At 61.5% G+C, this 17,371-nt stretch overlaps 2 protein-coding genes across 2 annotated transcripts; one reads left to right on the top strand and one right to left on the bottom strand.

Annotated features, from left to right (window-relative positions):
• Nucleotides 1–1,653: 1,653 nt before the first annotated feature.
• On the top strand, nucleotides 1,654–5,788 carry FTSJ1 (FtsJ RNA 2'-O-methyltransferase 1). The gene is made up of 10 exons (XM_029913762.1): nucleotides 1,654–1,792; nucleotides 2,210–2,279; nucleotides 2,667–2,772; nucleotides 2,865–2,943; nucleotides 3,075–3,127; nucleotides 3,450–3,503; nucleotides 3,832–3,934; nucleotides 4,967–5,050; nucleotides 5,240–5,343; nucleotides 5,511–5,788. Exons 1-10 carry the CDS (start codon nucleotides 1,672–1,674, stop codon nucleotides 5,742–5,744), a joined length of 1,008 nt encoding a protein of 335 aa, XP_029769622.1. The 5' UTR covers nucleotides 1,654–1,671; the 3' UTR covers nucleotides 5,745–5,788.
• Nucleotides 5,789–12,180: 6,392 nt separating this feature from the next.
• PORCN (porcupine O-acyltransferase) lies at nucleotides 12,181–17,365 on the bottom strand. The gene is made up of 11 exons (XM_026660906.2): nucleotides 17,187–17,365; nucleotides 16,750–16,793; nucleotides 16,306–16,487; nucleotides 15,910–16,040; nucleotides 14,365–14,490; nucleotides 14,045–14,145; nucleotides 13,738–13,814; nucleotides 13,567–13,630; nucleotides 13,154–13,239; nucleotides 12,826–12,936; nucleotides 12,181–12,357 (listed from the first exon to the last, which is right to left on the bottom strand). Exons 1-11 carry the CDS (start codon nucleotides 17,300–17,302, stop codon nucleotides 12,256–12,258), a joined length of 1,140 nt encoding a protein of 379 aa, XP_026516691.1. The 5' UTR covers nucleotides 17,303–17,365; the 3' UTR covers nucleotides 12,181–12,255.
• Nucleotides 17,366–17,371: the final 6 nt, after the last annotated feature.

Genomic DNA, 17,371 nt, shown 5'->3' with positions numbered 1-17,371 from the left:
TTTAGATAAGGAAGACGACTTAATTTGAGGCTTGTATCAATAAATCATTTTAAGTAGGGCCTACTATAACAGATCCACATCGACCCGGCTTCTTTGTCACTACGCCTGTTATTTAGGATTGCAGGGTTTTGATTTTTGTCGGTAAATGTCGATTTCACGGCCCACATCGACAGAAAAATATTTCCAGCAATAATAGTCTAAATTCCCGGCTAGGCAAAGTAAGAGAAATCCTGCTTGGGACCTGATTGAGGATATTGACTTTATATGCTGGATAGTCGAGGAAGAATTGCTCCTCCCTGATTTCGACAAAATATACACAGGCGAGAAGTATGTTGTTAAACTTATTGCAAACGAGTTGGTCACTAACTGCGAAACAGCCTGGTGACAATGCTGCTGGCATTTGTATGTTTTGACCTGTGGTGTTGACAGCTTGTAACAAGTATAAAGCTTTAACTTTTGGAATCTCGGCATCTCCCGTCATTAAGCAATTGTCTCACCCGGCCCATGATTTCCTGCAACTGCAAAAGTCTAAATTGATAAAAATAAAATGCGTGAAGACCATCATTTTGGGAACCTGTGAATATTTAAATGGATGAAACCAGAAAAAAGCACTTAAAAATAAATGTTTATATTATCCATTAAAATTATACTAAGAAGTCTATTTCTGCCAAGCCTCCCATTATTGCAGGGCCTACAGAAATTTGGTCCACTGCCACTGTACCTATTAAGGTAGGTGCCTCTGGTGTCCGAGGGTCACGCTACAAGCAGCCTACCTCAGTTTCCCTTTTTCAACTAGTCAAAACTTCAGCCAGGTTTTTCTTGGTTAGAAATACTCCTCCTTGGGTTTGTGACGGGTTGGACCCCCTGGGATGTCACGCAGTGTGCGGGGACACCACTGAGTCTACCTGTTCTGCCAGCCTGGGCCCCCTTTTACCTGTCTTGCTGAGCCAGACTCTTCAAATCTCCTCTCACACACCCACAGGCTGGGCCCAGGTCTTTCCCCCTGTAGTCATCTTGGGTGGGGTAGCCGGGGAGAACTGACTTTGTTTCCCTAGTGTGACCCCCCCGTCGCTTACAGTGGAAATTACAAGACGTCCCAGGGAATGGTTTAGTATCAGGTGATAGGATCACAGCGTCCGTGAGGCAGGGGCCGTATGGAGGAGCTTTTCACAGTCCGTTGTCCTCGCTGACGGGCCATCCGCCTGTCTGGCTTTTCCGTCCGTGTGCCTGAAGTGTGAGCAGGGGGCGTCACCCAAACCAGCAGAGTTGAAATACAGATACAGAGTCCATATTCCCAACTTCAGATACAGACATTTGAGTCCTGGGCCATTAAAACTATTTTGAAAGGGCCTCCGATAATACATCCACGTTCATTTAGGTCCAGGGCCATTATACCTATTAGTGTAGGACCTACAGTAACATGTCCGTGTTCATTTAGAACCTGTGTCCATATATCTATTAATGTAGGGCCTACAGTAATAGATCCCTAATTAATTTGGCTCCAGTGCGCTCAGACCTATTATTGTAGGGCCTACAGTAATGTGTCTCAGCTAATTCCGCCTTAACAACACAAAAGTCTTTTAGTTAAGAATGACCCCGGTGCCAAGCCAGGAAGGGTGGGTAACTGGCCCTCATCCTTTGCCCTCCAGGCCCGGGGGCGTCAGAGCCGAAATGGGGCGCTCGTCGAAGGACAAGCGGGACATCTACTACCGCCTGGCGAAGGAGGAGGGCTGGCGGGCCCGCAGCGCCTTCAAACTCCTGCAGCTGGACGAGGAGTTCCAGCTGTTTGAGGGTAAACCGGGAACCGGCCCCAGCCCCCGCCCGCAGCTCCTTCTATTAGGTGGATTACGGTAGCCCCCATCTGTTGTGCCGGGTGCTGCACAAAGCCCGTGGGAGATTGGGGTCCCATTGTGCTGCCCAGTCTCTTGGGAGAGAACCCAGGAGTCCTGGCTCCCAGCCCCCCCTGCTCTAACCCACCAGCCCCCACTCCCCTCCCAGAGCTGGGGAGAGAACCCAGGCGTCCGGGCTCCCAGCCCCCCTTGCTCTAACCCACCAGCCCCCACTCCCCTCCCAGAGCTGGGAGGAGAACCCAGGCGTCCTGGCTCCCAGCCCCCCCTGCTCTAACCACTAGCCCCCACTCCCCTCCCAGAGCCGGGGGGAGAACCCAGGCGTCCCGGCTCCCAGCCCCCCCCCCGTTCTCTCCCTGCAGGGGTGCGCCGGGCGGTGGATCTCTGCGCTGCCCCGGGCAGCTGGAGCCAGGTTCTGAGCAGGAAGCTGAAGTGAGTGTGTGTGTGGGGGGGGGGGGGGGGAGGCTGGAGGCGAAGGGAGGATGGGTGGCAGGGGGTGGGGCAGGGTAGCAGGAGGTGATATGGGGTAGATGGGGGAATGGGAGGGGGGTGGGACTGGGGGATTGGAAGGGTGAAGGTGGGGTGGGGAGGGGCGCAGTGGTTTGGGCGGATAGGACGGGCGCTGGAGGGGGCAGAGGAGGCAGTAGCGTAGAAGGGGGCGGGACGGGGTGGGGGGAGATGGGGCAGGAGGGAGTGGGGTGGGGCAGAAGGGGCGGGGTGAGATGGGAGGGGAGAGGGGGTGGGACTGGGGTGTAGCAGCGGGTGGGAGGGGGAAGGTCTCCCCCAGGCTGTCTCTCACCTCACCCCCATGTCCCCCAGGGGCGGTGCTGGGGAGGGCCCTGACTCCGTGAAGATCGTCGCAGTCGATCTCCAGGCCATGGCTCCGCTCCCGGGGGTCGTCCAGATCCAGGGGGACATCACCAAGGTACGTGGGGGGCCCACGCCAGCCTATTCCCGCCCCCCCGATCCGAGTCCATCCGTCCCGACCCGTAACCCAGCCCGTCTGTCCCCCTCCAGGTCTCCACGGCGCAGGAGATCATCCAGCACTTTGAAGGGCAGCCGGCCGACCTGGTGGTCTGCGACGGGGCCCCCGATGGTGAGTGGGAGCAGCCCTCCCCAGCTCCAGGTGGGAGGGGGGCGGGAGGCCCCTCGCTGGCGCCCCCTGGAGGGCACCGCGTAGGGTAGGACTGGGCCCCACTGAGCCCCCTCTCCCCTCCTGACTTACAGTGACCGGCCTTCACGATATCGACGAATACATCCAGGCACAGCTGCTGCTAGCGGTGAGTACCCCGCCCGGCCGCAAGGGGGCGCCCCCTGCCGAGCCCCGTTCCCCTCAGCACGGCACCCCCTGTCAGGTGATTCCATTCCCCAATCCCCCACCACAGTTTCAATCGCTACCTATCCCAAATGGCTGTTCCCGAGCTGCCCCGACCCAGAGGTGGCTGCATCTCAGCGCTGGGTGAGCCATCCCCATGCGGCGTTATGTGTGGCTGTTCCCCAGCTGCCCCGACCCAGAGGTGGCTGCATCTCAGTGCCAAGAGAGTTTTCCCTTTTTTATTAAGGATTTTGTCATTTGTTGATAATTTCTCCTTCTCGTTCCAGGCTCTGAACATCACGACCCACGTGCTGAATAAAGGAGGCACCTTCGTGGCCAAGGTAAATATTAGGCCCTCTAAGAAGCCCCGGGGTCCTAGCTGAAGGGGTAACAGCCACAAGGGGGTGGCTCACCTGGGGCTGAGATGCAGCCACCTCTGGGGTGGGGCGGCTGGGGAACAGCGACCTCTAGCTGTAGCCATGTCTCTAGACGATTGGAGTTGTAACTGAGGGAGTTAGGGGTGTGATGCCAGGGGGCAACATACTGGTGGGGGGCTGGGCAGGGGTGCTCTCCCCTGGCAGTCAGGGCCGGGCACTGGGGACGCCGTTGGCACCGTCCCTGCACTGCTCCCTGCTGGCCTGTCACCCTGTCCCCACCTCCCTGCCCTAGATCTTCCGGGGGAAGGATGTGACGCTTCTCTACTCCCAGCTCCGCATCTTCTTTCCCGACGTCACCTGCGCCAAACCCCGGAGCAGCCGAAACTCCAGCATCGGTGAGGGCAGAACCGGACGCCCCAGGGGGGTTGCAGAAGGGGGCAGATCCGGGGGTTGGGAAGGTATCCGGGGTGTCCGGACTGTGACAGATCCGGCTGGGGGTCCCGCCCAGGGACCCAGCTGCTCTGTCCCTGGGTGGGTTAAGCCTCTGGGGGCAGGGATCTGTTTGATATTGGGGGGCACACGCCGATCCTTTTATCTCGCACCCCCTCCTCAGAGCTGGCAGCGCTGCCCAGCACCTGGGCTCGGTGCCAACCCCACACGCTCCCTGGAGCCTGCTTGCTCCGTGCCCAACATTAGAGACAGACACACTTTGCCTGGAGCCCCACACATCGGTGATCAGCAGGGGGCGCTCTCCCTGGCAGTCAGGGCTGGGCAGTAATGGGCACTGTGGGATGGGGGGCTCAGCAGGGGGCGCTCTCCCCTACCAGGCAGCGCTGGGCACTGGGGGGTGCCGTGCTGCGGGCAGCAGGGGGCGCTCTCCCCTGGCAGTCAGGGCTGGGCAGTAATGGGCACCGTGGGGTGGGGGGCTCAGCGGGGGGCGCTCTCCCCTGGCAGGCCGTGCTGGGGGTTGGGGGCACCATGCTGCGGGCAGCGGGGCGGGGGGCTCAGCGGGGGGCGCTCTCCCCTGGCAGTCAGGGCGGGGCGCTAGGGGGCAAAGCAAACAGGTATCACATTCTGTGCCTCACCTGGCTACACTGGGTCCCATCAACCTGAGGCCTGAGATGCCCAAATCTGTTCTGTCTCGTCTCCTGTCAGGCCCCCCCTTGCCAGCCTCGCCCGGTGCCCCCGGCCCTTGCCAAGGGGATCTGCACCGGGGCAAAGCTACACCCTGGCTCAGTGCTCGGCTGGTCTCCGGAGCGATTCCCTCTCGATGGGCGGGTATTTAACATCGACGCCCTTTGCCACCCGCCGCTTGGCGAAGGGCTGGGAACCCAGCTCGGGGGGCAGTGCCTGCCGCACGGGGTTTGCGTCTGCTCCAGGCGCCCCGGCACGCCGCACCCCCCTACCCACATCTCTTCCACCTCCAGAGGCCTTCGTTGTCTGCCGGGGGTACTGCCCGCCCGAGGGCTACGTGCCGAATATGTCCAACCCCCTGCTGGACCATTGCTACGGTAAGGAGCTGGGCTGCAGAGAGTGGGGGGCTCGGGGGCACCGTGCTGTGGGGCGCAGGGCTCAGCAGGGGGCGCTCTCCCCTGGCAGGCAGGGCTGGGGGGCACCGTGCCGGGGGGAACAGGGCTCAGCAGGGGGCGCTCTCCCCTGGCAGGCAGGGCCGGCTCTTGCTCACATCTGTCCCTTTCCAGATGTGGATTTTAACCAGCTGGAAGGTCCCAACAGAGTCATTGTCCCATTCTTGGCCTGTGGGGATCTGAGCGCCTACGACTCGGACAGGACGTATCCCCTCCAGGTGAGACTGCAGGGATGGGGGCAGGATCCTGGCCGGGGGGGGGGGCGGGGGGGGGAACCGGGGGGGGATCTCGGAATGGGGGGGGCGGGGGGGGGGGGGGGGGCATGCTGGCACCCCCTACTCCTCTCTCTCTCTTTCTTTCTCTCTCTCTCTCGCCCCCTCTGCAGCTGGCCCCAGGGAAGGAATACAGCTATGTGCCCCCCACCCAGCCCCCCATCCGTCCCCCCTACCAGGAAGCCTGCTTCTTGAAGAGGAACAACCTATTGACTAAGGAGCCTGGGCCGTCCCCATTGGAGGAGGCTGGCCCCGCCCCCTCGTATGGGTCAGCGCCAGAACCTCAGGGCTGCCCTCCGGAGGCAGCTGTTGAAAATGTCCTGGCGTCTCTGTCCGTGTCACCGTAGCGCACGGGCGCGTGTGTGTGTGCGCGTGTGGGCGCGCGTGTGGGCGCGCGTGTGGGCGCGCGTGTGTGCGCGCGTGTGTGCGCGCGTGTGTGTGTGTGTGTGTGTGTGTGCACAGGCGTGTGTGTGTGGGGGGGGCGCGCGTGTGTGTGGGCACGCGTGTGGGCACGTGTGTGTGTGTGTGTGTGTGGGCGCGCGTGCGTGTGCGCGGGCGCGTGTGCGTGCGCATGCGCTTGTGCGTGTGTGTGTGTGTGCGTGTGTGTGCGCGTGTGCGTGCGTGTGTGGGCGCGCGTGCGTGTGTGTCCACCTCTCTGCCGGGGATGAGCCCTGCTCTGAATCTATGAAAAGAGCATTTTAATTTAACCCTTTGTGGCCAGTTTTGCAGGGGGCTCTGCCCACCCCCACTTCCCCCCATGGCCTCTGTTTTAATAAAGACTCGCGGAGATGTCATCAGTGGATGCCTTTCAACCCTGGCCCTGAATCACCTGGGCAATCTTCCCCTTCAGGGATATCATGGAGCAGGGAGTTCCGCTGGTTAACGGCGGCAGCGTCTTCCCTCGGTTAAGGGCCCACCCGTTGGTGCCTTAGCCCCTTTGAAGCTGGCACTGGAGAGCCTGTCTCAGCCGGCGTTGCTTTATTTTGTGCGTTAATGGAGCCCCCCCGGCTCTGGCCCGCTGCCCCCGCGGCCCTGTACGAACACAGAACAGAATGACAGGCCCCGCTCCAAAGAGCTGATGGTCTGCGTACTCTGAGCCTCCTTTGATTGCCCTAGATGCAGCCAGGGAAACAGGGTCAGACACGATATTAATGAGAAATAATGCAGACATCCCAAAAATAACACCGACACCCCCTCCTGCTCTAGCTCTCCGAATGGCTCTTCCGGTGCGTCCTCTGGGAGGTATCTGCTTAAAGACGTAGCAGCCGTGCTGGGTAGACAGAGAGGCCTTCCGCGACAGCAGTTTCATATCCCCCACCATTCGTAAGTACAGGGGGTCCCCTAGATCACCCTAATTATACAACAGCACTTAGCATTTGATCTCCAGCTCCTGCCTCATCCCCATTCTTTCTGGGGGTCAACCAGTTTCCGCCCCCCCATCCTCTTGGGGAAGCGTCGCCTCCTGCAGTATCCTGTAGCAGGGAGTTCCGCAGATTAACACCATCTGTCTTCTACCTCTGCCTGCTCCCTGCCCCATGTGGGGTGGGGTCCCGCTTATACCACGGTGACGTCATGGGTGCTGGGTTGGTTCTGGACTCCGTTGGGATGGGCGTTGGTTTTCCTGGGGGGAGACCCATTTGCGGGGACCCCGGGACTCAGCTCTCCCATCTCGAGGGCCCCCGGGGGAATTCCAGCTGGCCAGCCCTGGCCCAGCCCCCCTCCAGGTCGGGGGAAGCCGGGGCTGAAATGGAAGCGATCCAACGGCGTGTGCTCGATTCGGCAGAGGCTCTCATCGGGGGAGTAGCAGGGGTTGAGGCCAGTCAGGGAGGCGCTGTCCTCCCCAGAGCCGCTAGGGGGCACCTGTGTCTGGGAGGCCTGGTTCTTGGTGCCGGTGGGGCTCTCCGGGGTGAGCTCGTCCCGTCGGAAACAGTAATGAGCGAAGAGGCTGATGAGAAACATCTCCACCACCAGGGAGTAGTAATAGATAACTGGGAAGGGAGAACGGTGAGGTTAGAGCAGCGCCCCCTTGTGCCCGGCCCTGACTGCCAGGGGTGAGCGCCCCTTGCCCCCACCCTAGCGCCGCCCCGGGGCATTGCTGTAGGTGGACTCACTCTGGGAGCGGGTATCGGCCGAGAGCGGAGGCTGGCAGGGAATGGCCCCCAGGGACCCCATGGTCTCCAGGATGCCGCTCTGGAGGCCGCACACAACAAGGACCAGGATGATGCAGACGAACTTGGAACGCAGGTTGTAGCCGGCCAGGGCCGGCTGGGTGGCCTTGTAGAAGAGCAGGTAGCCATAGAAGGACAGCAAGGTAGAGATACCAATGATGGCGTTGATGTAGGAGTTGGGGTTGGTGTAGCTCACCTGCAGGAGAGGCCGTGGGTCAGAAGATGGGTCTGGGTGGTCTGTCAGGCCACCTCCCTCTGTAGGGTAACGGCCAGCCCCACGCCCAAGGGTAGCGCCCAACCAACTCACTCCCACACCCAAGGGTAACGCCCATCTTCAACTCAACTCTACACCCCAGATAACACAGAAACCTCAATCCAACCCCACCCCATGCCCAAGGATAATGCTCTGCCCAATCTCACACCCGAGGATAATGCTCAACCCAACTCAGTGCCCCCGAGTAATGACCAGTGCCTGGGGTAAGCCTCAACCCAACCTCATGCCTAGGGAGAGCACCCAAGCTCAACACAACCCCATGGCCAAGAGTAAAGCCCAACCTTGCCCAACACCCAACGGTAAAGTCCAACCTTGACCCACTGCCCAAGGGTAACGTTCAACCTATCCCAGTGTCTATGGGTAACATTCAACCTAACCTTGAGGGTAATGCCCAATCTCTGCCCAACACCCAGGGGTAACGCTCAACCCAACTCTGATGGGTAATGCCCAAAGTCAACTCAACCTGATGCCCAAGGCTAATGCCCAGCCCAACACCCAAGGGTAGCGCCCAATGTCAACCCAACCTAACCCCCTCCCCAAGGATAATGCCCAACCTCAACCCAATCCCATATCCAAGGATAATGCCCGGCCCAACCCAATGCCCAAGGGTAACCACCTCAGCCCAGCGCCCTACGGTAACATCCAACCCAACGCCCAAGGGTAACCCTCAACCCAATGCCCAGGGTAACACCTGATGCTACACCCCTGGGTAACAGTTGACCACCCCAACCTACACTCCATCTTAACACCCAACCCCAATGCTAAGCTGGTGCCGCCATTCCCTGCCCTCGGTAGACGAGTTACCCCCTCTACCCTGAGGGGTCTGCCCACCCCATGCCAGGGAGGGGGAGGGGACGGCATGGGGCCAGAGCGACTCACATCGCCGTAGTCATACTTCTCGTCGGTCCAGAGGATGAGCGTGACGAAGAAGAGGATGGTCCTGATGAGGGACAGCTGGTACACGGCCAGGGTCATCCAGCGTAGGTTGGACCTTGCGGATGGGGAGCGGGTGAGACATGGGAGAGATTGAGATGATCCATCTCCTCCTTGGGCTGCCTTGCCTGGCTCGGGGAAGAGAGTTCCCAGCCTTGCCGCAGCCCCGTATGGAGAATATAGGAATTTGGGTGGCCCCTAGGCGTGCCTCAGTTTCCCCCTTCATCTGGCTCCCCATTGGGTGCAAAGGGGCTAATGCTAAAGGGGACCATTGTGGCTCCGGGTTAGGGGGCTGGCACGTCAAACCCATGCGCCTAGGAACAACAGAAGAACCCCTGACCCACATCAGAGGGGTGCCGAGGCCAGCTGGGCACGGGAACCCACCATGGCTGTGGCTGGAGACCCGGGACAGTGGGATGCGGGGCCAGAGATGCCAGGTTTTAGCTGGCTTCCACCGGCCCTCGGGTCTCAGCTTGGCTTGCCGAGGTCTAAGGACCTGCCGGAAGCCGGGCGTCCGCTCGCGACGCTGCCAGGGGCACTGACCTGGCTCCTAGCTGAGGGCAAGCAGGGCCGGGCGCTTACCAGCTGGTGGAAATGTTGGGCAGACAGCAGCAGCAGCAGCAGGGGAAGGGGTTGGGGGCCACGTGCTGACCCCGCAGGCGCTGGACCATGCAGGCCGAGCCCCCGAAGAAATCGGTCACCAAGTCCAGGAATTTCCACAGGGTGATGGAGTGGTAGCTGCGGAGACGGGGCAGGCAAGGTGGCATTGAGATGCTGCTGATGCTGGGGTGGGACAGCTGGGGGAACAGCTGCACATAACGCTGCACAGGGATGGCTCGCCTGGTGCTGAGATGCAGCCACCTCTGGGGCGGGGCAGCTGGGGAACAGCCGTACATAACATTGCCTCACTATGCCCCTCCTCTTTAACTTAAGTCCCGCCCCCTGCTTCCAGGACACTCACATGTTCGCAACAAAGTTACAGACGAAGGAGGATCGGGGGATGTACATGGCAATGAGGGACATGCTGCTGAACACCTGGGGATGGAGCAGAGAACAGTGTCAGGGGAGCCTGGACTCCTGGGTTCTCTCCCTGGCTCTGGGGGGGAGAGGGGGCTAGTGGTTAGAGCAGGGGGGGCTGGGAGCCTGGACTCCTGGGTTCCATCCCTGGCTCTGGGGGGGAGAGGGGTCTAGTGGCTAGAGCAGTGGGGGGCTGGGGGCCAGGACACCTGGTTTTTAGCCCCAGGTCTGAGAAGGGAGTGGGGTCTAATGGGTTGAAGCAGGGCAGGGCTGGGAGCCCGGACTCCTGGGTTCTCTCCCTGGCTCTGGGAGGGGAGTGGGGTCTGGTGGTGAGCGCGGGGGGGGCTGGGAGCCCGGACTCCTGGGTTCTCTCCTGCCTTACCGGGTAGACCCCCAGGATCCAGAGGGAGAGGCTGGTCCTGCGGGAGGCGCCCCGGCGGCGTAGGAAGAAGCCGGTCTGCTCCAGGAAGAGGCCCAGCTGCACCAGGCCCAGGGCCGTGGGAATGAGGAAGATCCACAGCTGGGCTTGGAACACTGGGGGGTGGGGGGGTGAAGGCAGAGAGAGGGGTGAGGGGTGAGCTTGAGTCCCACAGAGCTCCTGCTCCCCCCAAGTGCCCACCCCGGGCTGACCCCTCCCCCTCCCCAGGGACTCCCCCTCCATTCGGGCCTGATTCCCTCCCCCATGGCTGCATGCTCCCCCCCCTCCACTCTGGTCCTCGGGGCGCCCGGACGCCTGGGTCCCACCTTGGAAGATCTCTGAGGACAGGGGGAACTGGCCGCTGTGGAGGGTGCAGTTTTGGGGTCGCGCCATTTCTGCCTTCCCCTCCCTCCACTCCCCTCTCTTCAGACACCGCCCGGCGTCCTTGATTCTCTGTTTCCAGCTTCCCCTGCCCTCTCCCCCCCCACACCCAAGGAAGGAGCCTTCCTCGTTAGTCACTGTATTAATTAATCATTGACCCAGCCCAGGTGCGAGCGCCAGGTAACGGGGTCCAAGTCCGGCTTCCTCCACTTGCTGGGCAGCGGCGAACGGTTCGGTGGCTGAGGCCTGTGGAACTCTCTGCCACTAGATGGAGAGCTCACGGCTCCTGGGTCCTATCCCCAGCTCTGGGAGGGGAGTGGGCTCGAGTGGGTTGGTCTAGCTCCTGGCAGGATGGGGCTCCGCTCTCAGCTGGGGTGTCTGTCTGGCACCACGGAGGCCCCCAATCTCAGTCTGGTGGGGAGATGGGGGGGCGGCACCCATTGCAACAGGGGACCTGATCCTGGTGATAATGCAAATGATTAATAAGTCATTAATAATGAAGCATGAATGGGTGCCAAAGGCTTTGAGTTTGAAATGAGAAGCCCCACCATCGATTAACGACGCGTTATTATTAAAGCGCGAATGGCTCATTAAGCAATCCAGCCAGCAGGAGGCAGGAGTGGTTCTGTGTATACATTGTGTTTATTATTTATTTTACAGGTAACAAATCCGATACTTGGGGGTTTTCTGTTAAAAAAATCCCTTTTTCTAAGCTAAGTACAGTACTTTCCTGTCCCCTACCCTTGGCAGGTTTGGGGGTCGGGGGGGGGGGTAGCAGCTGTAACTTGGGCCATATAAACTCACAGAGTTCTGGGTCTTGCAGGTCCTAGAGGGGACCTTGCATGGGGAGGAGTTCTGGGCGGGGGCCGGGGCGTGTCCTTCCTTGGCTGGCAGTGTCCTTTTTCTCTCTGCTGCTACAACAGGGTGGGATCGGAATCAACCATAGAGATTTCAGTCCTCCGGTTCCTAGAGAGGACCAGGGCATGGCGAATGGCGTGTGTGTGGCAGGCAGGGGGACAGATGCAGGATAGAGGTCATTCGCCATGGTGTTTGTTCTCTCACTCTGCTCCTACAACATGGTGGCAGCAGTGGGATCCAAACTGACCATAGAAATCTCAGTCCTCCAGTTCCTAGAGAGGACCAGGACATGTTATATAGGTGGGGGAGATGCACTAATAGAGGTCGCTCTCTATGGTGTCTGTTCTCTCCACTCAAACAACACGGGGAGCCGTGGGGGGGGGAGGCTGAATCAACTATAGAAATCTCAGTCCTCCAGTTCCTAGAGAGGACCAGGTCATGTTATTTTGGTGGGGGAGATGCACAGATAGAGGTCACTCTCTATGGTGTCTATTCCCTCTCTCTGCACTTATAAGATGGTGGTAGAAGTGGGATCCGGACCCATCATAGAATTCTTGGCCTTCCAGTTCACTCCAAGGCAGGGAGGGGTTAATGGCTGGCCAGTGGGCAGGGGACAGGGACTGTGATTCCCCATGGGGCCACTAGCCCCCACCAGTCCCCGATGCCCATGCCCTGGTGTCAGATGCCCCAGTTGAAGCCCGCCAGCTCTTGAGGTTGTGTCCGATGGTCTCAGTAGTGGCCGGGGGAGGTACAGTCGGCTCACACCAGGACACCCCCCACCTCCTGGTGTCTCTGTGTCCCAGTCCAGCTCAGCCGATGAGGCGGTAGAAGACCCAGCAGCCGAAGGTGACCCAGTGGCTGGCCCAGCTCAGCTCCGACCACTTATAGATGGTGTAGGACATGCTGTAGCCCTGCGGCGGAGAGAGACACTACAGTTGGGGGAGGGAATGCCTGTGTCCTGGGGCGCCGGGGGACAGTCGGGAGCCCAGTGGGTTGGGCCGCCTGTGACTCAGGTACAGCTGAGAGTTAGGAGGGTAGGAACACCTGTTCCTGTGGTGACAAGGTACAGCCAGATCCCACCAAGGCAAGGACCGAGGTACAGTCAAAAATCTGGACAGTAGGGATGCCTGTTCCCTGGGGTGAGTGACATACAATCAGAGAGCAGGAGGCTGGGCTGCCTGTTCTTGGGGGTGACCGAGATACAGTTGGATCTCAGCTGGGTAGGGGGGCCTGTTTCCTGGGATGACTGAGGTACCGTTGGATCCCAGGAGGGTAGGGCCGCTTGTTTTCTGAGATGACTGAAGCAGAGTCAGAGATCAGGAGGGGAGGGCGCCTGTTTCTGCTGATGACTGATGTACAGTCGGACTGCACCACCCCACCTGCTCCTCTACGGTGTCATCAGCGTCGATGTCAAAGAGTGAGCCCAAGTAGGCCAGGTGGAAGACAGCCAGAGCGCCGAAAAGCAGGTTCAGCAGCCGAACCCAGAGATTCTGTGGGAGAAAGACCCCAGTTCAGAGACCCCCACCCATGTCCTTTCCTTCCCATCCCCTACCAACCCCGGGGAGACCCCTGTCACCCTGCACTCACCTCCTGGCTAAGTATAGAACCCAGGAGTCCTGGCTCCCAGCCCCCCTGCTCTAACCCACTAGACCCCACTCCGCTCCCAGAGCAGGGGATTGAACCCAGGCGTTCTGGCTGTGGGCTCACCGTGTTATGGCGGTGGGGACAGCCGGGCGGGCAGCGCTTGGAGAGGAGGCAGGCGTCAAAGATGACAGAGAGGCGCTTCCGGAGGACTTCGGAGAAAAGAAAGACGTGAGAGCAGGACACTGGCCCTGGAGATTGAGGAGAATCCCCTTGGGGGGGGGTGTCACAGTACGGGGCATAGGACACACATCGCTGCACAGTGTGTGTGTCCCTGCTACCCCCTAGAGGAGGGGATGAGCCCTGCTCTGCGTGGGTGTGTGTATTTAACCGCCCCCCCCAACCCCGCACAGATCATGCCATCACACAACCCCTCTAGAGGCGGCCGGAGAATCCCCCTCAGGCAGTGAGCACTACGGGGCATATGCCACACAGCCGCCAGTTCTGCAAGGGCCCGTCCGGGCCCCGGGGAAACTTACCATGCTCCACGTAGGTGATGAATCCCAGAGACAGCAGCACAGCGGCCAAGTGGAAGCTGAGTCCCTGGGGTTGGGGATGAGGAGGAGAGGGGAGACATCAGCCAGTGGCCAGCCCGGGAGGGGGGCTGCTCCCCCATTTGCCACCTCTCCCCGAGCCCCCCCAAAACTTACATGCAGGAGGGCGCTGGCGGCGTACGTGACAATGACAGCGGAGAAAGTCCCCAGTTGCAGGCTGTTCTTAAAGACATCTGCAAGGAAACACCGGAGGGGCGGGGGGGGGTGTAAATCTACCAGACTGCCCCGCTCCCCACAGCGCCCCCTGCTGGGAGAGATCAGGGCTGGACTAGCCAGGGGATCCCCCCCCCCCAGCTCCCCACAGCGCCCCCCTGCTGGGAGAGGCCGGGGCTGGAGTAGCCGGGAGCTCCCCCCACAGCCAGCTCCTGCCCCGCTCCCCCCAGCGCCTCCTAGTGGACCTTACAGGAGTTGAGCCAACTGGACATGGGCAGGTTCCAGCTGGTGACGACTTCCACCATCGACCGGGGCAGCTCGACATTCAAGGGTCGGGACACCGTCAGGTCCCTGCCAGGAGAGAGAGCGAGCAGTCAGGACGCCTGGGTTCTCTCCTCAGCCCTGGGAGGGGAGTGGGGTCTAGTGGTTAGAGCAGGGGGGGACTGGGAGCCAGGACTCCTGGGTTCTTTCCCAGCTCTGGGAGGGGAGTGGGGTCTGGAGGTTAGAGCGGGTGGGTGGGGGGGCAGGGAGGGGAGCCCGGATGCCTGGGTTCTCTCCCCCACTACTCACCATTTGAGGTTGTCCTTCTCCTCGGTGAATCCTGCCCCAGCCAGCGTGGCCGTGGCCTCGGAGAGGAATCCCACGAAGTAGCTGCTGAAGTGGAAGGAGATGGCGCTTTCGTAGGCCCGGAGCCACCTGCGGGGGTTGGGAGGGTGGGGAGTCAGGCCACGGGAACCTTGCTCCCAGAGAGGGGCAGGGCCCGGCTCCCACTGTGGCCGGCCTTCCACCCACCTCACTGCCAAGCCCCTGGGCGGCGTGGGCAGAGGGAGAACCCGGGAAATTCAAGGAGAAACTATCAGGTGGAGAACCAGGGTGCCATGCAGGGAGCAAGCCGGCCACCGAATCACGGAGCGAGGCAGCCACGGAGCGAGCCGGCCACCGAGTCACAGAGCAAGCTGGCCACGGAGCAAGGCAGCCACCGAGTCACAGAGCAAGCTGGCCACGGAGCGAGGCAGACACAGAGTCACAGAGCAAGCTGGCCACGGAGCGAGGCAGACACCGAGTCACAGAGCAAGCTGGCCACGGAGCGAGGCAGACACCGAGTCATGGAGTGAGGCAGCCACAAAGCAAGCCAGCCACGGAGCAAGTCGGCCACCAAGCCAGGCAGCCACAGAGCGAGCCAACTACCAAGCCACGGAGTGAGCCCGCCACGGAGCGAGCCAGCCATGGGGGCACGCAGTGAGTGACTCAGGGTGCTAGCCACCGAGCCACGGGAGAAGCCACAGGGCCACGGAGCCAGCCATGGCTGAGTCACTGAGAACCACAGACCTCCGAGCGAACGCTTCCGCTGGCCGTGGCAGCCGGGCAGTGAAGCCTGGCCAGAGATCCAGGACCTCAGTGCCGGGGGTGGGGCAAATAATCCGCTGCGGCAACAAGCCAGCTGCAGGACGGCAAGGCCAGAGGGCAAGCGAGTCACAGAGCGAGGGGGCCGATGGGCCGCCGCTCAGAGGAGCCGTTTGCCGAGCCGCAGCGCGACCCGCGAATGAGCCCCCGACCCGTTGCACACCAGGGCCGCCGTTACCTGGCCTTCCGCTTCCTCCTGAGGCCAGCGGGATCCCGGGCGAGGAGGGGGAGCAGAGAGAGTGAAGGGGGAAGGAGTGAGAAACAGAGAGAGAGAGACGGAGACCGACCCTGGCCTGGGGGCCGCTCTCCTTAGCCACGGCAGTAGTGGGGCGCCTCTTGCGGGGGGCAGAGGGGTGATGCTGGGCATCGGAGGGGGCAACAAGTGGATCAAGGTACCGGTGGAAAACTGAAGGAGGAGTGGGGTCCAGTGGTTAGAGCAGAGGGGGCTGGAAGCCAGGACTCCTGGGTTCTCTCCCTGCTCTGGGAGGGGAGGGGAAGGGAGGGTGGGTCTAGTGGTTAGAGCTGGGGGGCCTGGGAGCCAGGACTCCTGGGTTCTCTCCCCAGCTGGGGCCTTGAGGGCACTGGGAGGCTCCTGCAGCAGCAGAGGGAGACCCAGAGGCCGGTGTGAGGGAGCAGGAGGTCGTGGGGTCTCACCCCTGCCCCCTAGGGTGGGAAATGGGGGGGGGGGGGGGAGGGGACGCACACACTCACTTCCTGAGCTGCCGGTAGCCGTAGAGCGGGATGAAGTAGGAGAACAGGTAGGGGGCGACGCAGGTGGAGACGAGGAGGCAGATGATGGAGAGGAGGAGGCTCCGGGACACCTTCCGCAGCCAGGGGAGGCTCTGCGGGGTGAAGGATAACTTAGCAAATGTGTCCCTCCCCCCCCCCCCCCCCCGAGCCAGCCAGTCCCCAGCCTCGGGCCAGAGGGGAGCCGGCGCCCCCTAGAGAGGACAGGCCCCATCCCCATTCCCCATCCCCTGAGCCAGCCAGTCCCCACCCTGGAGCCAGAGGGGAGCCGGCGCCCGCTAAAGGGGAAACGCCGCCAGGCACAGTACCAGGTGTGCCCACCAGGGGCGCTGTTCCCCCTCCCCACACCCCGACTCTCACCAGGGCCCGGCTCTCCACCGCCTGGAGGTAGCTACGGAAGCGGCTCCAGGGCCCGAAGATGGCCGTGCCCACAAAGTAGATGTAGCCCATGAACTCCACAGGGGAGGGGACAGCCGGGAGCTCCCCGCGGTCCAGGTCGAAGCCCAGGGACACGGCCTTCATCGCCACAATCATCTGGGCCCCTGCCACGGAGAGAGAGACAGGCGGGGGTGGGGTACCCCGGGACTACAGGGGAGAGAACCCAGGAGTCCTGGCTCCCAGCCCCCCTGCTCTAACCACTAGACCCCCCTCCTCTCCCAGAGCTGAAGATAGAACCCAGGTGTCCTGGCTCCCCACCCCTCTGCCAGCCAGCCCACCTTGCCCTGCGGGTGGATGGGAGCCGGCGCCCCCTAGAGGGGAAAGGCCCTGTGTCCCAGTGCCAGTGGGAGCAGGTCAGAGTCTCACCTCTCATTTTATGCCAGGTCACAGTATCCACCATGTGCATCTCCCTGCCAGAAAGAAGGACGGAGACTGTTTAAGAGAGAGGAACTAATGGGGTGGGTGGGGGTCTCCCTGTGAGATCAGCTGATCTCCAGCCCCCCAGCCAATGGCTGGCTCTCCTCCCCAGACATCGCTGCACCCCCCCTCCCCCAGAGCTGCCTTCCACCCAGTCTTCCAACTTCTCCCACCTGCTAGACCTGGCTGGGGTCCCTATGGGGTGCTGTGGGGTCTCACCTGGCTTCAGGACCCCCTCCCCCCCATGGGTCCGGCCTTTCCCTCTCCATGGATCATGTATCCCCCCCTCCCCCCGCCACGGACCCAACTCCACCCAGAAGGTCTTTGCAGACCAGAATCCCTCTGTGCCCCTTCCCAGGCCCAGCCCCCTCCCCGCCAGGCCTCACCCCATGAGGAGGTAGATGAGGATGGTGATGGAGAGGAAGACCCCACGGTGGGCCGAGTGCCGGCACAGGAAGAGAACCAGGTAGCACAGCAGGCTGAGCAACACCACCCAGACCATCTGCAGCTGGAAGAAGTGGTGGAGGGCGTAGAACCCCCCCACCACCGTGCTGAGGTGCTTAGCATAGCC

This window comes from Terrapene carolina, unplaced genomic scaffold (genome assembly GCF_002925995.2).
Source record: "Terrapene carolina triunguis isolate 2854851 unplaced genomic scaffold, T_m_triunguis-2.0 Scaffold848, whole genome shotgun sequence".
NCBI lineage: Eukaryota > Metazoa > Chordata > Testudines > Emydidae > Terrapene > Terrapene triunguis.
This window is presented reverse-complemented; position numbering and strand designations above follow the sequence as displayed.